The sequence below is a fragment of the Pygocentrus nattereri genome, chromosome 14 (genome assembly GCF_015220715.1).
Source record: "Pygocentrus nattereri isolate fPygNat1 chromosome 14, fPygNat1.pri, whole genome shotgun sequence".
NCBI lineage: Eukaryota > Metazoa > Chordata > Actinopteri > Characiformes > Serrasalmidae > Pygocentrus > Pygocentrus nattereri.
The window spans coordinates 38599276-38619699 of NC_051224.1; the positions used below are offsets into that span (position 1 = coordinate 38599276).

The 20424-nt window shown below is 42.0% G+C and overlaps 1 protein-coding gene across 5 annotated transcripts in view; it reads right to left on the reverse strand.

Annotated features, from left to right (window-relative positions):
- flr (fleer) overlaps positions 1–20424 on the reverse strand; it is a 32083-nt gene that overhangs the window by 8805 nt on the left and 2854 nt on the right. Inside the window, exons 4-17 of one of the 5 annotated variants that reach the window (XM_037544791.1) lie at positions 19002–19058; positions 16175–16310; positions 15822–15926; positions 14037–14165; positions 13117–13166; positions 8381–8533; positions 7740–7805; positions 5697–5750; positions 4057–4122; positions 2963–3033; positions 1695–1905; positions 1166–1198; positions 518–589; positions 336–439 (exon numbers count right to left, since the gene is read on the reverse strand). In XM_037544791.1, the coding sequence (XP_037400688.1) occupies positions 336–439; positions 518–589; positions 1166–1198; positions 1695–1905; positions 2963–3033; positions 4057–4122; positions 5697–5750; positions 7740–7805; positions 8381–8533; positions 13117–13166; positions 14037–14165; positions 15822–15926; positions 16175–16310; positions 19002–19058 (1307 nt within the window). Of the gene's footprint in view, positions 1–335; positions 440–517; positions 590–1165; positions 1199–1694; positions 1906–2962; positions 3040–4056; positions 4123–5696; positions 5751–7739; positions 7806–8380; positions 8534–13116; positions 13167–14036; positions 14166–15821; positions 15927–16174; positions 16311–19001; positions 19059–20424 lie in introns of all 5 variants that reach the window. The other 4 variants (XM_037544792.1, XM_037544790.1, XM_017713283.2 and 1 more) reach the window with 4 other exon arrangements.

Below are 20424 nucleotides of genomic sequence, written 5' to 3' on the forward strand. Positions count from 1 at the left end.
TCAAAATAATAGATACATTACTTGCTATTTTTCCCTTAGAGCTCAAACTAAAGTCTTGGGAATACAGCCAACATGTTTTATCCCCTTGTTGTGACGTCAGCACTCGAACCTCGATCACTCGATCATTATTTAGGAACACCTGCTCTTCATACAGAGGACGACACATAAATATACCCAAAGCAGCAGCACACAGCTGCTTTATGCCAAGTAACCCTATACATTTTTCTTATATCACTATAAAAATCATTATCTTAATCCCCTGAGAAACACCTCCTGGAAAAATGAGTACCTAAAAGCAGTTTTAAGGTCTCTGAATATCACAATCCAGCACATACCCGATCACAAGGTTGACGATGCACAGGTGAAAGACCTTCTTGTCTGGATCGTTGTAGGACACCTGTTCTTCTTCTTTCTCGATTTTTCTCATCAGCTCCTCTGCCTTTGGACACACGGGACACATGAGAAACTCGCATAAACCGGCGCAGGCATAAACTACGTCCTCCACGTTAACACCTACCTCTTCGTTTTGGCTCGTCATGATGTAGGACACGCACAGGTTAGCCAGAACAATCGCGCTGACGTTGAGGATCTGCGGGAAAAGACAGCATGGCTGCTTATTCGGTCGTAGGGTGACGATCAAGGACGAGCAAACAGCACACAAATCAAAACAGCAAGCTTCAGACAACACACTGTCCCATGCATTCAGGCAAGGACTCTGAGAACACGCGGAAAACTCCACCACTCGTTTTACCGAAGGCTTTCTTTTGCAGGGACACTCCTGAATGTTACACTGTTCCAGCTAGCGAGGGCAAAACAAACAAACAACATGGGTTTTTTTTACTTTACCTACTTTATAATAACCTTTAACTCCTGTTCAATATGGCATTACTGTAAATTATAAGCAGCATATTAAATTATGCATCTTAACATTACAATAATGAGCAATTAAATATAAAAGAATGAACTCTATTCAAGTGGAATCCCACCAGTTTGTCACATTTCAGCACTGTTCAGATCATTCGGAGTGGTTTGATGTTTAATGGTTCACTTGTGTAAACAACACACACTGATCAGGCATCCACTCGCACCAGCGCAACACACTAACACACCACCACCACGTCAGTGTTACTGCAGCGCTGAGAATGACCCACCACCCAAACAGTACCTGCTCTGTGAGGGTCCATGGGGGTCCTGACCACTGAAGAACAGGGTAACAGAGTATCAGAGAAACAGATGGACTACAGTCTGTAACTGTAGAACTACAGAGTGCAGCTATACAGTAAGTGGAGCTGATAAGATGGACAATGAGTGTAGAAACGAGGAGGTGCTCATAATGTTATGCCTGATCAGTGTATATGCAATATATGGCGGTATCTGCAAATGTTTCAGGCAGCATAATCATAATCATAACTTTCTAGGAGAGAGCCGTTAGAGGCATTACAGCGCTTTAGACTGGCTCCCATCACCACCTCTATGAAAAGCCCCAGTAAGTTTCTCTAGGGTGTAGCATTTGTCATCAAACCACTCTCAAATACTTTGTTTACATCTTAACCATTTAATTATGAAGAAATTGGTGATATTCCCCTTCAAACAGAATGCTCACTTACTGGTTCAAAACTCTATGTATTTTATTTCAGATGTGCACCAGTTATTAAGAACCCCTTTGTAAGTGTTACGCACTGCACTGCGCTTACATTGTCGTAGTGCTTCTTGACGATGGGCTCGTAGAATCCGATGGCCTCCTTGTATTTGTTCTCTTGCATGAAAAGCACATGCGCCACGTTGAGCTTCCAAGTGTCGTGCTCGCTGCAGAACTCCACCGACTTGCGGAAAATCTTCTCCACCATGTTGTAGTTATCGCGGTTCCAGTAAATCTTAGCTTGCGCCATCAACACGGGAATGTACCTTCGAAAAGAATACGAAATAAACAAACGACGGGTGCACTGGTACACTGTAAAAAATGACAAGTCTGATGAAATGATATCGTCGCTGCCCAACAAAAACCAGGTTTCTCCATGAAATTGTCTGTTTTCCTTTCTTCATTTCAACACACCAACTGTCCTTTATGTTGCGTGAAAATTTCATGATGAATGGACCAACAGAAATGCTCTAAAATCACACCTCTTTACATTGACTTGCACTGAAAGGTAAGACTGTTTTTTTACTGGACAGCGACGATATAAGTAACTGATTGCATGGCTTTTGTTGAGTTGACTCAACTTGAGGACACCAACTCAAACTTCTTAGCTGAGATAAAATTCTCCCAGCTACTGTTTCTAGATCTGCATCTTGGTTAGAGAAACAATTTTTTTTTTTTACTCAGTTTCTCCACTAGCTGGCACTACTTCTACCACACAGTCCCATCTGGCATATTCTCCTCTTGGCCTTTTGGATATGGACCACTGTGGTATCGCTGGGATTCACAACCTCCTGGGACTGGGATGAATTATAAGTCAGCTGCTCCAGATGAGATGATGCCACGCTTTAAAGTCAAAACAACAAATATTTTCTCCAGTGTTTTAAACATTTGTAGACACAAAATCTGAGCTGCTTCATGTCTTCCTGAGTGGTGCAGTGGACTGAGCCGCCACCCCAGCAGAAGGCTGTGAGTTTGAGACCCAGGAATGCCGTAGCCATCCACAAGTGTGTACCCAAGAGGAAAAATGTCTAGCAGTATAGTGTGATGGAAAGAGTCCTGGCTAGTGGGGAAACATCTTATTTACCTCACCGAGACGCAGAACTAAAAAAATGAGAGAACTTTTGACTCAACTAAGAAGTTTGCGTTGTGTGAACTCTGGTGTCCTCAAGTTGAGTCAAGTCAAGAAAAGCCATGTAATCACCATCATTCCAGTTGAGCTGACCTCTCATTTTTAACAGTGTACTGAGGAAGCTCAATGACACATTAGAAAAAGTTGCTGGTATATACTGACTGTACAGCTCAGGCCTCAAAATGTTGACTTACTCCTCCAGAAGTTGATCATAGTCTTCAAGAGATTTTTTTAGGCCTTCGTCATCCCTCATACGGCGTGATTCCTGTACCTTAAAGAACAGAACAAAGAGTTCATGTTTCTGCCTGTTTCATACCACAGGATCCATCACCTGTGCCTCTCTGACATAAAAATGCTATTAACCCCAACACAACTTGAGTTATTGCTGTCTGTTAGCTATACTGTTGAAATGTTATTTGAAGGGGAATTCTATACATTTTTCAAAATAGCGGCATAATCTTTGAGGCAGTCGTGGGCTGGAGGTCAGGGATCTGGCCCTATAACCGGAAGGTTGCCGGTTCGATCCCCAGAGCTGACAGTCCATGACTGAGGTGTCCTTGAGCAAGACACCTAACCCCCAACCGGAGCGCCGTGGATAGGGCTGCCCACCGCTCCGGGCAAGTGTGCTTACTGCCCCCTAGTGTGTATTTGGTGTTTCACTTCAAGGATGGGTTAAATGCGGAGGCGGAATTTCCCCGGTTGTGGGATTAAAAAAGTATCATTTAACTAAACATTCCAGGGTTAAGGATAAAAAAGTCATCCAGGCGTTCTGTTCTAGAGAAACTGGTTCACAGTGGTGGTGATAGGAACCAGACATCCACTTCTAAAAGGTTTCAAAGGTTTTTACATGACATGCTTATGAATTCACTGGCTGATGTGCGAGATACTGTTTTAGGATAGTGTTGAGACGTTTTTTGCCTATACATATATTAGCATATTTGGCAGCGGCACCATTGTGATACTGGGAGTCACAGCCAGTGGGTGGGAACTTGAAATGACTGAACCTGTAGGAAGGATGCATTTAAGCAATATCAGCTTAACTGAAGTTCTTGTAACTGTTATGCTGACCTACCTTAGATTGTACCAAAAAATGTGAAACTAAACTGAGTAAAAAAGTGTTGACAATTTTTTTGACCTGGCTTGTAGTTTTTTGGCCATTTCAATAGCCGAGTAGTAAAAATATAAGAACCTCATCTGCACTATATTGTCAGACATGCCCTGCCTCCTCTCTGCCTGCATGCAGGTGTATTCACTTTCACACACTGAAGCCAAATGGACAAAGTGTAACCTGTTTGGTAACCTTGCGTAATTGCTCAGTTAGTCGTCCAGCGATTTCGTCCAACTTCCGAAAGGCCTAGAGGATGAGACAAAGAAAAGTCAGGGTCGTTCAAAGTACAAAGCAACAGTAATAATCATTTTACTGAAGCAACAGAACAGGACAGGGAACGAGTTATGGTGATCATCATCACGGCTGTGGTTTGGTCGCAGTAGATCATCCCAGCCGTGATGTTATTCAGCCAAAGAAGTCACATGCTGTTTTACACGTTTTCAATATCAATTCAATTCGAATGTGCTGTGGTAGGCAGCTAACTTAACAATAACTTCTAAATACGGAGTGATTCAAAAAGATTCATCTGATTTCAATGCGCCATATTTTTACAGCCGTGAGGCGCCGAGGAACCAATCACAATCCAACTGTAAGAGGGGGTCATAGAGTTTCTGACTGGCTCTTTCAGTCTGAGAGGAGCTGAGACCCCTGAGCAGAACGTTCTGCGTTCTCCAGGTTAATAGTGGAAAAAGATGCCGTTATAAGATATAAAAGCACTTTTATTTTTAACCAATTAAATGTCTTCCAGCTGGGTATCAAAATTCAAACCTTTTTTTGGTGTCAACAAAATTATTTCAATACTACTGGGTTTTGATTCTCAGTCAATAGCAAATTTTAATATAACAATTAAAACTAGATGCTGACTGGCTGTCTAAATTCCGTTATTAGTACCTCACAGACATGATTTATGCCACATCCACTTTGTTTGTAATTTAAGAAATTAATATGGAGGTCAGTTGATATGGATTTACTGCATTGATTCCTCGGCTGGGTGACCGGGGTCCTTTCTGTGTGGAGTTTGCATGTTCTCCCCGTGTCTGTGTGGGTTTCCTCCGGGTTCTCCGGTTTCCTCCCACAGTCCAAAGACATGCAATAAGGCCAATTGGACATGCTGCTTTGCCCCTGGGTGTGGGTGTGGGTGTGATTGTGCATGTCTGTCTGTCTGCCCTGCGATGGACTGGTGACCTGTCCAGGGCGTATCCTGCCTTCCGCCCAATGACTGCTGGGATAGGCTCCAGCACCCCAACCCCCCCCCTTAACCCTGAGGGAGAAGCGGCTTAGAGAATGTGTGTATGTGTGTGTGCGTTGATCCGTAATGATTTACAAGTGAAATAAATCATTTTGAGATCAGATGAAACTTTTTGACTCACCCTGTATTTAAGGCCCTGACTGTAGCAACCAGAGATCAGTGGCACGATACAGGCCGAGGTACAGTGGAAAAAGATGCCGTTATAAGATATAAAAGCACTTTTATTTTTAACCAATTAAATGTCTTCCAGCTGGGTATCAAAACTCAAACCTTTTTTTTGGTGTCAACAAAATTATTTCAATACTACTGGGTTTTTGAAAAATTGTCTCATTCAATAGCAAATTTTAATATAACAATTAAAATCTAGATGCTGATTGGCTGTCTAAATTCCCTTATTAGTATCTCTCAGACATGATTTATGCCACATCCACTTTCAGTTTGTAATTTAAGAAATTAATATGGAGGTCAGTTGATATGGATATTTTTTAATATGTGAATGATTATATAAAAACAGGCCAAGCAGAAATGATAAAAACAATGATAAAAAAAGTGGTTTTAGGACCACTTTTACCTCTTCTGGAGCTGTTTGAGACGTCAGCATGGCGTCTAGGAACTCATACAAGTACTGCATACAGAGAAATAGAGCATCAAACTCTCAACTCAAACAGAGAAATCTCGCAGAAAATCACAGACGCAATGTAACGCGCAGAGTGCTGCTTCAAAATGAGCACAATGTCGATTCGATATTACTCGTTCATCGTTTATTTTCAGCCATAACCATCTGTTCTGGTTCCTCCCCTTCACCAGAACTCCAAGTGTGTAATCAGGATGGTGGAGAGTATCATTGGATGCAGTCTGCCAACATCTACAATGGCAGGGTGATGAAGCACTCTGGCAAAATTACAGCTTACCCCTCTCATCCTGGACATCACCTTCTCCAGCCACTCCCCTCTGGTAGAAGATTCAGGGCCATCAGAACCAGCACAGCCAGACATGCCAACAGCTTTTTCCCCCAGAGCTGTAGCTCATCAACCACAGAGGACACCTCACACTTTACACTTAAACTGAACCAAACAAACCTCCTCACTGCATCTCAAGCCAGTACAACGTCTCTGAAAGATAACGTTTATGTGCACAACCGGAGATATGTCATTTTTACAAATCCTCATATCATTCTGTAAAACTCTGTGCGTCACAGTTATATTACTACTCAGACCTATATACGTATAGATACTCATATCTGCATGTGTAACAATATTCACACTTCTTATTAGCCCCTTTACTAAACTAACCTGTTGACTGTGTTTCTATTTCATTTGTCCTTTAGAGAAATATCTGTGTGCTTGTCTGGTCTCTTCAGTATGTTACACATCAGAACTGTGTGCACTCACCAAGACCATCTCCTTGTCTGTGTAGCACCTATCGAAATAAAGTGATTCTAATTCTCATTCATGCACATATAGATTTCAGATCTGCTGAAATCTGATGCTGATACAGGTTTGCACACAAACGCTGGTTTGAAATATTGGCCAAATCTGTCTGATGCTATTTTTCATAAGCAAATATTTGCCAATACCAATATAATTCTGACATAATGGTGCATCCCTAGCTATGTTATAATGAGGTGTCCTGCTATGCTAAGCCACGGTCCGTTTACAGAATTATCGTAACTCTGAAATCTCATCTCATCTCTCTCAAGATCAATTCACTATGGGCTGAATTCAGGACAGAAGCTATTACAGGGTAACATTTCCAAGTTCATCATCTTATCAGAAAACGGTGTTCAGGAAACATTTTAACTTGACAAAATTTCCTCAGAGGTGTCTAAACCTCTGTTTTAACAGCCCGTTTCCATCATTTTATGCAGCACAGTCTTATCATATGATGACGTTACATTTATTGCTACATTGCAAAATCCCAGTCCTTTCCCAGATACTGCAGACAAGATCTCCACTGTCCCCACTTATTATCTTTGTGTGTTAATGTTGATGAAAACTCGTGAGATAAAACACAGTGATGGTGAATAATAAGAAGACAGAGCTTAAGGTGTGTCTGTTTCTTAGCAGGAATAATGTTAGTGTGGTCGGCTAAAGCGTCTGGGAAATGGAAACTGAAACCGGTGAGCAACAATGCTCTCATAAACAGCACAAAGCAGTGTCATAATATTCATAACCAAATTTATCTCACTTTGGCTCTTCCTTGTTTTACATCAGTAACTGCAGCTGTCTTGCAAACTAACTTCATTATAATAATTATGGGTTTATATTTCAGGTGTGCGCATAGTGGTTTGCATGGTAACAGGCAAGACAGTCGATTGTCAACTTCGATCGTGTAGGTTAAGATTTTCTAACTTGAGATAAGATGCAGTAAGATGAGATAATATCTTAGCTTGACCTGTCAGATCCTAACCTGTCAGTCCCAGACATGCTTCTATTCTTTTTAAGCTCTGATAAAGACTGGCTGTCCAATTCTGACCAATTCTTAGAAAAGAAAAACCAAACGGTGAAGATAACCACCTAAACTAAGACGGTGGAGCTTTAATCAGCCTTTCACACGCTCAACTAATCATGAGTAAAGTCAAAGTGGAAAGCAAAGTCAAAACAATTTCTCTTACTGTAGAAAGAAACTTGTAAGTGAGGTGTGCGTTTTCAGCCATCACATCAGCGGCAAGGTCAAAGTACTGTGAACAAAAGCAGAGAAAAGAGAACGTTTACTCTCATAACAAAGCACTCAAACAAATTCCTACTTTTACTGCACGGCAGGGAGAGCTTAACCCCCATATTACAGCGCAGCTTGGGGTGTTACATAACCAACAAAAATGTGCTCACTAAGAAACTAATAAATGAGGCACACAGGTTTTTACCTACACGCTGAAGTTTTCCTTAAAGTCATGGTTGCGCCAGAAACCAACTTACAAATTTGTGTCCAAAGTTTGCTTCATATGTGGTTTCTCGCAGCTAAAACAGATAACAGCGTCGTCATACTGTAGGGGTGGGCGATATGGCAAAAAATGTCACACATCACGATAACGATAAAATATAATCCTATTGCCCACCCCTATCATACAGTGCCAGAAACCACATAAGCAAATCTATTAGAGATCACGAAACTGCTCCTCACAGTTTGAAGCAAGTATGTGATGATTATTTAGACATGCAGTTGACATTATGCTATTTGGTGGACTTTAAGCTACATTAGTCATTACTGTAAACCTAAAGGAGGAAACACCACTGCTTTAAGAATACTGACTCTCACCTCATACTTGCAATAGAGCAAGAGCAGGTTGCCAAAAGTGACTGGAGGGAAAGGGCTCTGCTGCAGGAGGAAGGCCAGCTTCTCAAAGCCCTCTGACGGCTTTGTGTCCATGTTCATGAGCGCTTGATTGTGAAGGGTGACTGGATCCAGCTCCTGGAGGAGTGGGCAATATAGCATAAAAAATAAAACAAACATTACAACAACTATTTTTTATATATATATACGGTGAAGGGCTTTGTCGCATGGTGCGAGCGGAACCACCTGCAGCTCAATGTGACAAATACAAAGGAACTGGTGGTGGACCTGAAGAGGGACAAGGGACCCCTGTGTCCATCAGGGGGGTCAGTGTGGACACTATGGATGATTACAAATATCTGGCAGTGTCGTTCCTTTTGGTTTCTGTGTGTATAAAAACGTAACATGTCAAGACGAAAGAAGCGCAAAGCCAGAGCACCAATCAGGGCCCAGCGGTCACTTTGTTTAGAGCTGGTTTTGACCTGTTGGTCATACCGACCCAGTGCAGCACGCGGTTCAACGTCAGCGCAGCAGCGTAAAACTTTGGGAGAGTCTGTTCAACATAAATGATGAACTAACCTAACTTTGTGTAAATAGAGCTCAATATAGAAATATGTCCACATATGCAGTCGAGACTGACGCGGCTTTTTTCTGAATTTCTACAAACACCATTTCATTTTATAGTAAATGAGTTTGGGCTGGTTTATGTTTATGAACAGACGCCTACAGATCAACATAGTAAAGGAGCTCATCTGTGATCCTGAGTTTAAAGCCAGTTTTTATTCAACTTAAACTTGGAACTAAGTTGGATTAAGTTAATTAATCTTTTAGTACTGCTACTTCCAATACATCTGCAGAATGATGGAAGGATTGTGAGATCCATTCTGTTATTTCAGCCAACAGACGTGTTGTGCTGAAATATGGGGCAGAGAGCACAGCTCATCCTATGCACCCAGAGAGAGAGAGAGAGAGAGAGAGAGAGAGAGAGAGAGAAAAGAGAGAGAGAGAGAGAGAGAGAGAAAAGAGAGAGAGAGAGAGAGAGAGAGGGAGAAAAGAGAGAGAGAGAGAGAGAGAGAGAGAGAGAGAGATAAAAGAGAGAGAGAGCGAAAAAAGAGAGAGAGAGAGAGAAAAAAGAGAGAGAGAGAGAGAGAGAGAGAGAGAGAGAGAGAGAGAGAGAAAAGAGAGAGAGAGAAAAGAGAGAGAGAGAGAGAGAGAGAGAGAGAGAGAGAGCGAAAAAAGAGAGAGAGAGCGAAAAAAGAGAGAGAGAGAGCGAAAAAAGAGAGAAAGAGAGAGAGAGAGAGAGAGAGAGAGAGAGAGAGAGAGAGAGAGAGAGAGAGAGAGAGAGAGAGAGAGAGAGAGAGAGAGAGAGAGAGAGAGAGAGAGAGAGAGAGAGAGAGAGAGAGAGAGAGAGAGAGAGAGAGAGAGAGAGAGAGAGATTATAGCTCTCTCAGACTCCAGGCCACGGATGGCTATGGCATTCAACAGGTTGAAAACTTGACTTTTTAAAATATTCTCCAGTCTTACTGTTCTGGGAATATTATCACATATAGTAGCCGACGATTTTGTATCATTGTAAGATATTCTAGTTTCAGGAATATTCCAGGAAACAATTTCAACCAATAGCCATATCACTGGTTAACAGTAGAGGGCAGCAAACAAATAAATGCACTTGAGTTCAATTTCTAGACCAACATATGCAAAAAAATGACACAATTGCACAATAATCCAATGTTCTGAGCTCTATGACAGCTACATGAAAGGAAACCTAAATATTTTGATGACTAGATAAAATCCAGTCTCTAACACCGCAGTAGTGCTAAGCACCTTCTCCTGCAGGGCAGAGACAGTGTGTTTAATGAGGGCTTATGTAAGTCGGACGTACTGCTTGGATTAATTAATTCTCTCCAGAGGCATGTCTCGGCAGCCCTACATCATTCCAGCAGGCAGGTGTGGGCTTCCCTGCTTACAGCTACAGCCCAAACACAGCCAGAGAAGCATTAAAGTCCCATCAATGCTGCACAGAGGACACATCCGCTCCATAATTACAACACCAATTCCAATGAAGTCGGGACGTTGTATAAAACATGAATAAACACAGAATACGATGATTTGCAAATCCTTTTCAACCTGTATTCAATTTAATACACTACAAAGACGAGATATTTAATGTTCAAACGGATAAACTTGTTTTTCGCAAATATTCACTCATTTTGAATTTCATGCCTGCAACACGTTCCAAAGAAGTTGGACAGGGGAAACAAAAGACTGGGAAAGTTGAGGAATGCTCAAAAAACACCTGTTTGGAACATTCCACAGGTGACCGGGTTAATTGGAAACAGGTGAGTGTCCTGATTGGGTATAAAGGGAGCATCCCTGAAAGGCTCAGTCGTTCACAAGCAAGGACGGGCGAGGTTCACCACTTAGTGGACAACTGCATGAGCAAATAGTCCAACAGTTTAAGAACAACGTTTCTCAACATGCAACTGCAAGGAATTTAGGGATTTCATCATCTACAGTCCATAATATCATCAAAAGATTCAGAGAATCTGGAGAAATCTCTGCAAGTAAGCGGCAAGGCAGAAAACCAACACTGAATGCCCGGGACATTCGATCCCTCAGGCGGCGCTGCATTAAAAACCCACATCATTCTGTAACGGATATTCCCACATGGGCTCAGGAACACTTCAGAAAACCACTGTCAGTGAACTCAGTTCGTCGCTCCATCTACAAGTGCAAGTTAAAACTCTGCCATGCAAAGCGAAGCCAGATATCAACACCACCCAGAAACGCCGCCGGCTTCTCTGGGCCTGAGCTCATCTGAGATGGACTGACGCAGAGTGGAAAAGTGTCCTGTGGTCTGACGCGTCCACATTTCAGATTGTTTTTGGAAATCATGGACGTCGTGTCCTCCAGGCCAAAGAGGAAAAGGACTGTACAGATTGTTACCAGCGCAAAGTTCAAAAGCCAGCATCTCTGATGGTGTGGGGGGGGTGTTAGTGCCCATGGCAGGGGTAACTTGCACATCTGTGAAGGCACCATTAATGCTGAAAGGTACATACAGGTTTTGGAGCAACACCTGCTGCCATCCAAGCAACGTCTTTTTCAGAGACGTCCTGCTTATTTCAGCAAGACGATGCCGAGCCACATTCTGCACATGTTACAACAGCGTGGCTTCGTGGTAAAAGAGTGCAGGTACTAGACTGGCCTGCCTGGAGTCCAGACCGTCTCCCATTGAAAATGTGTGGCGCATTATGAAGCACAAAATACGACAGCGGAGACCCCGGACTGCTGAGCAGCTGAAGCTGTACATCAAGCAAGAATGGGAAAGAATTCCACCTACAAAGCTTCAACAATCAGTGTCCTCAGTTCCCAAACGCTTATTGAGTGTTAAAAGGAAAGGTGATGTCACACAGTGGTGAACACGCCCCTGTCCCAACTTCTTTGGAACGTGTTGCAGGCATCAAATTCAAAATGAGTGAATATTTGCAAAAAAACAGTAAAGTTTATCCGTTTGAACATTAAATATCTCGTCTTTGTAGTGTATTCAATTGAATATAGGCTGAAAAGGATTTGCAAATCATCGTATTCTGTGTTTATTTATGTTCTACACAACGTCCCGACTTCACTGGAACTGGGGTTGCAGGAGAAGGACTGCGTGCCAAGGAGTTGGAAATTTTACATTTAGAAAGATTCATGGTTCTTTTGTCACTGACTGGTTGATCAACGCACTCCTTCGGGAAAAGCGAGCGTGCAAGAGTAAGCACGCCCGGGTTCTGAGGAACGGCTGAGGAAAAAATGCAGCTGCTGACAGGTATCTCACCTCATCTGGCAGCGTCAGCTAACAGCGAAAACAAGCATACACACTTAAAAAATGAGGATTCTTCAAGGGTTCTTTAGTAAAGAAAATGGTTCTATATAGAACCACGAACATACAAAGAACTTTTTTCCATGATTAAAGGGTTCCTGGCATCATGATAATGGTTCTTCAGATTGATGGATGTTGAATGTGTTGTATCTGGCTTTAAATAGAACTTCTTGAAAGGGGCTTCCATATAAGCACCAAAAAGGTTCCTAACTCTTGTTACGATGTCAGGCTCGATGGTTCTTCAAGGGTTCTTTAGTAAGTAAAATGGTTCTATGTAGAACCACGAACATTCATTGAACCCTTTAAATGATCTATATAGCACTAATAAGGCTTCTTCTATTGCAACAAGCCTGACAATAGTAGTAGTTTTAAAAGGTTTTATATTGAACCATATGCAACATGTTCTACATCCATCCATCTGAAGAACCCTTTCACCATGCAAAGAACCATGGAAAGGGTTCAGTGAACGTTCATGGCTCTTTCTTTACTAAAGAAAGCTTGAAGCAGCATCTTTAACCACCTAAGTATGTAGGAGATGAATAGGAAAAGTACGACATCAAGGAAGGATACCGCGGTTAGGCTGCTATTGATTCTATCAGTAATAATCAAATGTAATTAATTTGATGACTAATAAGGCCAATAAAAAAATATCACATAAATAAAGACCCACATAAAGCTCTGAGAGCAGTAAATCTTAAAACATGCCCAATCACTACGAGGGTAAAATCTAATAAATGATTTGCTTAAATCGATTAAGATTCACTGTGAAAGTCCCTTACTTACATTATTAAAGGTGGCAAAACAATATGTGCTTTAAAACGCTATAAAAAATGAAGCAAACCAATTATTCCCATACCTCTTCTGATCTCGGTGGCATATCAGTCAGTGCTTCCTGTGCAGCTTCATCTGTGGAGCAATAAATAAATAAATAAATAAATTTTTGTTTTATTTTGTCTCACTCAGAAGCCAAGAAATGGATTAGTCTGCACAGCCAGTCTTTCAGCAAGACAATGCATAGCAACATAAATAGACTGACAGCCTAAATTAATATCAGTACCATCTACACCGGTCAGGCATAACATTCTGACCACCTCCTCGTTTCCACACTCACTGTCCATTTAATCAGCTCCACTTACTGTATAGCTGCACTCTGTAGTTCTACAGTTACAGACTGTAGTCCATCTGTTTCTCTGATACTCTGTTTCCCTGTTCTTCAGCGGTCAGGACCTCCACAGACCACCGACCAAAAATATCCAGCCAACAGTGTCCTGTGACCACTGATGAAGGACCAGAGGATGACCAACACAAACTGCAGCAGCAGATGAGCTGTCGTCTCTGACTTTACATCTACAAGGTGGACCAACAAGGTAATAGAGGACAGTGAGTGGACACAATGTTTAAAAACTCCAGCAGCACTGCTGAGTCTGATCCACTTGTACCAGCACAACGCACACTGTGTTACTGCAGTGCTGAGAATGATCCACCACCCAAACAGTACCTGCTCTGTGGGGGTCCATGGGGGGTCCTGACCACTGAGGAACAGGGTAACAGAGTATCAGAGAAACAGATGAACTACAGTCTGTAACTGTAGAACTACAGAGTGCAGCTATACAGTCAGTGGAGCTGATAAAGTGGACAGTGAGTGTAGAAACAAGGCCTGATCAGTCTACATAGCATCAGAATGATCAGGGTCACTGCATAAGCCCACCACTGATTACGATGCACCATTTTTCAAGCTCTTAGATCTCTGTGGCAGGTTCTGCTATCTGTACTTACACTTCTTAAGCTGGTACTCGATGGCTGCTTTCAAATTAAAAGCTTCAATCAACGCCGTTTTGTGCAGCACCAGCGTGTTACCGACACTCTTCACTTCAATGCCTTCTGTTGTCATGCCAATTCCAAGTTCTGAGGGTAAAAAAAGAACAGTAGAACAAATGAATATGCATTAAATGTAATTTAATTCAGAGGTATAACCACCACGCTCGAACATTTCACCCTTCAACTCTTCACTCTCACAGCTACATAACTTACTCAGTGGATATGAGGGCTGTTACCAATGACTTAGCAAGCAAGTCATTTGTTGAATATTTTTATGTTTAATGAGCTTTTCAGAAGGAAAAACGATCAAACGAATTCAACTAAACAATAACAAAGCATGCAGAGCCTTTCAATGATTCTTATTCCTTTTATACAAAGACAAAACAATAAGCCTTTAAAAAAGAAAAACTCGTATCTCCAAAATGGTAACTGTACAGAGAAGAAAAAAAACTACTTTACTTTTAATGTAACGCAATGGAACCAGACTTCTGTCCAAGTCATTTTGTGTTGTTTACTTATTCCGTTCATCATGAAATTTACAGACAATGTGAAGAACAACAGGCATTTTCAAGTCAAAAACTGAAAAACTTAATAAATGGAGATTCGAGGTTTTCTTCCAACACTGACTTTTAGTATTACAGAACAGTTAGTTCCAGCCACGCAAGCGGATTGGTTGAGAGGCGTTCTAACGGTGCTGTTATTTCACCATATCATCACGGATTGTTCAGAAACACTGTATTACTACGCTGAGACACTGTTGCTAAGCAACGACTTTGACGGCTGTAGGAGACGCTGAAGCCATTTGAACATTTTTACTTCTTTCTTTGATCACAAACAGAAAACGGACACTGTTAAGATCACATTTGACCGACAGCCGATTTGGTCCGACTCTGAAGACGAGACGACGCTAAATTCCTAAACTGTCGTCACCACTGAGCAGCTTTTCAGTCGGCAGCTGTGACAGAAGAACAGCTGAACAACCTGGAATCAGCCAGAAATGAACCCGACACCATTCGCCAAACTAAACGGGCTGTAAGAAGCTTCACAGACCGGCTGGAACAAAACAACATTAATACTGATCTGGAGAAACTGACCAAACTGAGCTGAACCTGATATTGGGTCAGTTTTACGGCTCAGTCTGATTTGGTCCGACTCTGAAGATCAGACACATCTGGCGAATGGTGTTGGGTTCATTTCTGGCTGATTCCAGGTTGTTCAGCTGTTCTTCTGTCACAGCTGCCGACAGAAAAGCTGCTCAACGGTGACGACAGTTTGGGAATTTAGTTTAAGGAGCTGGAGAACGAACTGCCGGCTGAGCAGCAAGTGGGCGGAGCTTGTTACTCTGACATAGAAACGAGCTGCTCGTTAAGGAGCTATAGGAATTGAATATTAAAACATATCAAATTCCACGTTCATGGCCTAATTCATTGCTTTATTGCTTTATTTATTTAACTGTTGTATAAAAGCAGTAGAACACTCAAGGTTGTGTGTTATCACTATAACATCACACCTTCGACTCATGCCTGCGACCAAATCACAGCTGTGATGTTATTTTGCGATGTGTCTCCCGGTCTCACTGTGTCTCACAGTGTCTCCCGTGTTCTATTGCTTAAGTAACTACTGAATAATTCTCAGCAGTTACTGAATAATACGCTTAGTGTTCAGGGAGGTAAAAGTCATAGATAACAAATAACAGGCTCATTTTTATTACAGGGAACTGTAAACTTTTCCAGCAGTGCAAACCTGGATGCTCCCTCATCCCACGCTCAATTATCTCCCCGATGTATTTGAGGGCTGCAGCGTACTGCTTGAGGCTGTAGTGACAGAGGGCGATGTTGTATGCCAAATCTGCAACGAGAACGAACAAACATGACACGGTGCAGGACTGGTGTGTTTTCAGAACAGTCTCCCCCCCCGGGGTCGTGAGATCTGTATACGGCATCCAGATCCATAAAAATCTAAATTGCTACCCTGAGGGCTCAATAAGCCTGTGTATCCTTGTTATTTTTCCTGGCAACCGCCACAGAGCGATACTGTGTGCACTACACATGTGATGCATTGTGAGGGTGTGTGGGTAACTGTCCTGGCTTGCTCACCTGGCTGATAGCCCAGCACTTGCATAGAGGCCACAAATTTCAGGCAGGCCTTTTCGTACTCGCCCATCTTGTAGAGCAGGCAGCCCTGATCCACATCGGTGTCCGGGTCATCCACAGGGAGCTGCTCCACCAGGGCCTGCAGAAGCCAAAACCAAACGTTTCCTCTTCAGAAAAGCTCTCGTTCCAGCTGCGCAGTGGACGGCGAGCAATTTTCCACATCTGCCACTAAAGTTTCTTCTGCAAGTTCTAGTGCTGGATGATATGTACTCTTTCAGTGTCTTGCTGTAATACTGATTTTTAGCCTTCGCAATATTGACCTATTGTAAATTTTAACATATAAGGTCTCGTCTGACAACAGCGATGTCTCCGATCTTGCCTTTTTTTTCGGTTTTTGACATAATTTGAAAATGGCTGTTGTCCTTTACAGTGTCTGTAAATTTCATAATGAATGGACCCAAAGAAATGGCCCAAGGTTACACAGAAAAAAGTCTGGTTCCATTGACTTGCATTAAAACTAATGTATGTTTTTACCTTCTCCTGTAAAGTTACCACTTTGGAGATCCGAGGTTTTGAACCGACAACAGCGAAATATGTGTTGCTTCAATTCAGTTTCCTTTCTATAAATGTGTCTTTGGTCTGGTTACGGTTTGCAGTACAGTTGCCTTTTTGTACAGTTTAAATAGAAGAAAACAGTTCAATCTGAAGAAGCTACACCGCCTTTCTGGTATAACTCATCCTATCAATCGTTTTTATTTTATAACTTTTGAAACTTAGACATTAACTCATACAAATGTAAATGTGACACTTAAAGCCACTTGGTATTCAATATTTAAAGTATTTTGGGGGAAGAAGTTACGAGGGATAGTTAATATTATAGTTATTGGTCCCCAGTTCCCCATCACCACATTGGAAATATGAGGCATTGCGGAGGCATTTCATTTCACCAATTTAATGAGTGAAATGATTCATTCTACAGAAAATTACAGTCAGAAGTGCTCACAGTGGTGGTGATAGAAACCAGACGTCCACCTCTAAAGGCTCCCTCACAGGACATTATTACATGAAATGGTTATGAATTCACTGCCTGATGTCTGAGACACTGTTTTACGATAGTTTTGAGAAGCTTTCGGCCTTAAAACATACCTTTTTAAACTCATTCATAGTAGAGAGCTACATGTTGGCCATTGTGAAGCAAAAGAAAACTTTTTAACTGTATCTTTACTTTACCATTATCAATAATACATACAAAAGCTTGCGACATGTAGGTTCACCGGTGGTTTTGAACGGTAAATAAAGTAGTCATAATCTCTGGTTCCTATCACCACCATTCTGAATCTCTATAATCAACCATTTCACACTGAACCACTCTGAACGACTCTGTTTACATCTCAATCACTGAATTATGCCTAAAGCTTAAAAAATTTGCGGAATTCCTCTTCAATTCTATCAAGTTCGTTCTTGATATTACTTTCTCAGTAATATTAGAATGATATAAAGCTCATTTTCATACAGCTTACTAGCGTTCTAGATTATTTGAACCCTGTAGTGTTGCACAGGTCTAGAGGTTTGCACTCATTTTATACGTCTATCTGCAACCGTATTGGTTTTATATTATTATTATTGAAACCATCCATCTTCTAAGCCGCTTGTCCTTCTTGGTCCCGGATCATGATGGAGCCTGTCCTAGGATTCATCAGGCAAAAGGCACCTTGAATTGGTCACCAGTCCATCTCAGGCCACCCAGGGGCAATTTAGCATGTCCAGTGTCTTTGGACTGTGGGAGGAAACCAAAGCACCTGGAGGAAACCCACTCAGACACAGGGAGAACATGCAAACTCCACAAAGAAAGCACCCTGAACGCCCGGCCGGGGAATCAAACCCAGACACTTCTTGCTGTGAGGCGACAGCGCTACCCACCGCTACGCCCCCCTTAGCTCACAATACAGTGCAGCGTACTTGCATGACATGAGAAACCAGACACTTTTTAGCAGAGGATGGTTTTGATCCATCAACCTCTGGGTTATGGGCCCAGCATGCTTCCGCTGCACCACTCTACCAATTTAATAATCAAGAATTATTTAAGGCATCTGACACTGTGAAAAAATCCCAATAATGAATTTTATCAATATTGTGATATACTTGTGTGAATGAGAGGGAGGCAGGTGGAAAGGTGAAGATGCAAGGAGTAGAGGTTGTAAAGGTGGATGACTTCAAATATCTTGGGTCAACCATCCAGAGCAATGGACAGTGTAGAAAAGAGGTGAAGAAGAGGGTGCAGGCAGGATGGAGTGGGTGGAGACGGGTGTCAGGGCTGATGTGTGACAGAAGGACAGCAGCAAGAGTGAAAGGGAAGGTCTACAAGACAGTAGTGCGTCCTGCTATGATGTCTGGTTTGGAGACTGTGGCTCTGTCTAAAAGACAGGAGGCTGAGCTGGAGGTGGCGGAGATGAAGATGCTGAGATTTTCATGGGGAGTGACCAGGATGGACAAGATTAGAAATGAGCAGATCAGAGGGACGGTGAAGGTGGAGCGGTTTGGAGATAAAGCCAGAGAGGCCAGGTTGAGATGGTTTGGACATGTCTGGAGGAATAGTGGATATATTGGGCAAAGAATGTTGGAGATGGAGCTGCCGGGTAGAAGGAGAAGAGGTAGACTTCAGAGAAGGTTTATGGATGTAGTGAAGGTGGACATGGAGATGGTTGGTGTGAAAGTAGAGGAGGACTTGGAAACAATCACAGTATTGAATTTATTAACACCACCCAACTCTACAGAGTTCAAACATGCTGAGCAAGTCATCCCACTCAAAAAGACAGAAATGTACACTAACCATTGCTGCAGGGAAATCCTCCTCTCCATATTTGATAGCAGCTTGTAGTTTTACCATCTGGTGCAAACAGAGAAAGATTATGTAAGATCATTTATTGCTGTCCAAATAATTTAATACTTGGTCAACAAAAACAAGAGATTATACTTGGAAACATAATTATATGTCAAAAAAAACCCACAGGTTTCTGTGAAAGTCCAATCATTTACAGTATTGTGCAAAAGTCTTGGACACCTGATGGTCCACCAGGTCTAGTAAGTGACTGTTAGGAATCCCATTTTCTCTGTTTTTGTTTTTTAATCAGTTTCTAAACTTCAGTTTTGAAACCTTGTTACTTTCCATTGACTTTGACCTTCCTTATACAAACAAATATTTCTTTAAAAATTAATAACGTGCATGAAGTGGCCGTTTTGACTGGAAATGACATAAGCAAAGGGTGGTGTCCGACTTCTGCACAGTACAGCACTACACCCAACATCCTTCACACAAATACAGATTTATATCAGCCTTTTAGCTCCAGTGCAGGATCATAAAAAGCAAACAAGATTAGATGTTGTTTCATTTCAAATATGATGTGATGGATTCAAAACAACGAAAGTGACGTCACTGTCCAATTCCTTACTTACTGCACACCAGCAAAAACATGATTTTAAGATACGTAATTTTGAGGTTATTAATATCTTGATTCCAGGTTATAATCAAAAAATACAAAGTTAGGGGGTCTAGCCCAGGGGTCAGCAGCATGCGGCTCTTTTACTGCCCTGTCGTGGCTCCACAGCTGAACCAGATCAGTAGGTAATAATAAAATAATCCTCCTCTACAGTAAAATAAAGCTCTGCTGATCCTTCAACACAGTTTAACAGTAAATGGTCTTAAACGCTGGAGTTAATGTAGAACTGCTGATTCACCCTTTAACCCTGAAGATCAGCGCAGATGGCTGGTCACCATAGCAACACAGACGACAGTCTCGCCCAGCTAGTAGCTACGAAACGGCAAAGAGAGAGATTTAAGACGGACATCGATAATTTGGAGACAAGTCGACTTGTTTGTGTTTATAGTCACTCCAGCTGGATCGCTGATACGTTTAATCCGCAGTGAGTAACTGACGAACACTAAAAAGTCACCAAGCCGAAGTCGTTTCTCATTCGCCCGCTTCTTTTTCAAATCTTCCCATTGCACTGCAAACAGTATCGCCTGCTCCGTTTAAGGTGGAACCTTAAAATAGAAAAGTGTCCTGCCAGAGATGTGGGAAAAGCGCTTAGCTGAGCTACAGCTTAAAGCAGAGTTTAAATTATATTTTTAGCCTATACTACCACTTTAGGACATACTGAGACATATTTACAGCCATGATGGTAAAATGGACATAAAATATTGTGGCTCCCAAGGCGGACTGATTTTGGCTGAAAGGACAAAACGGGTGTTCTTA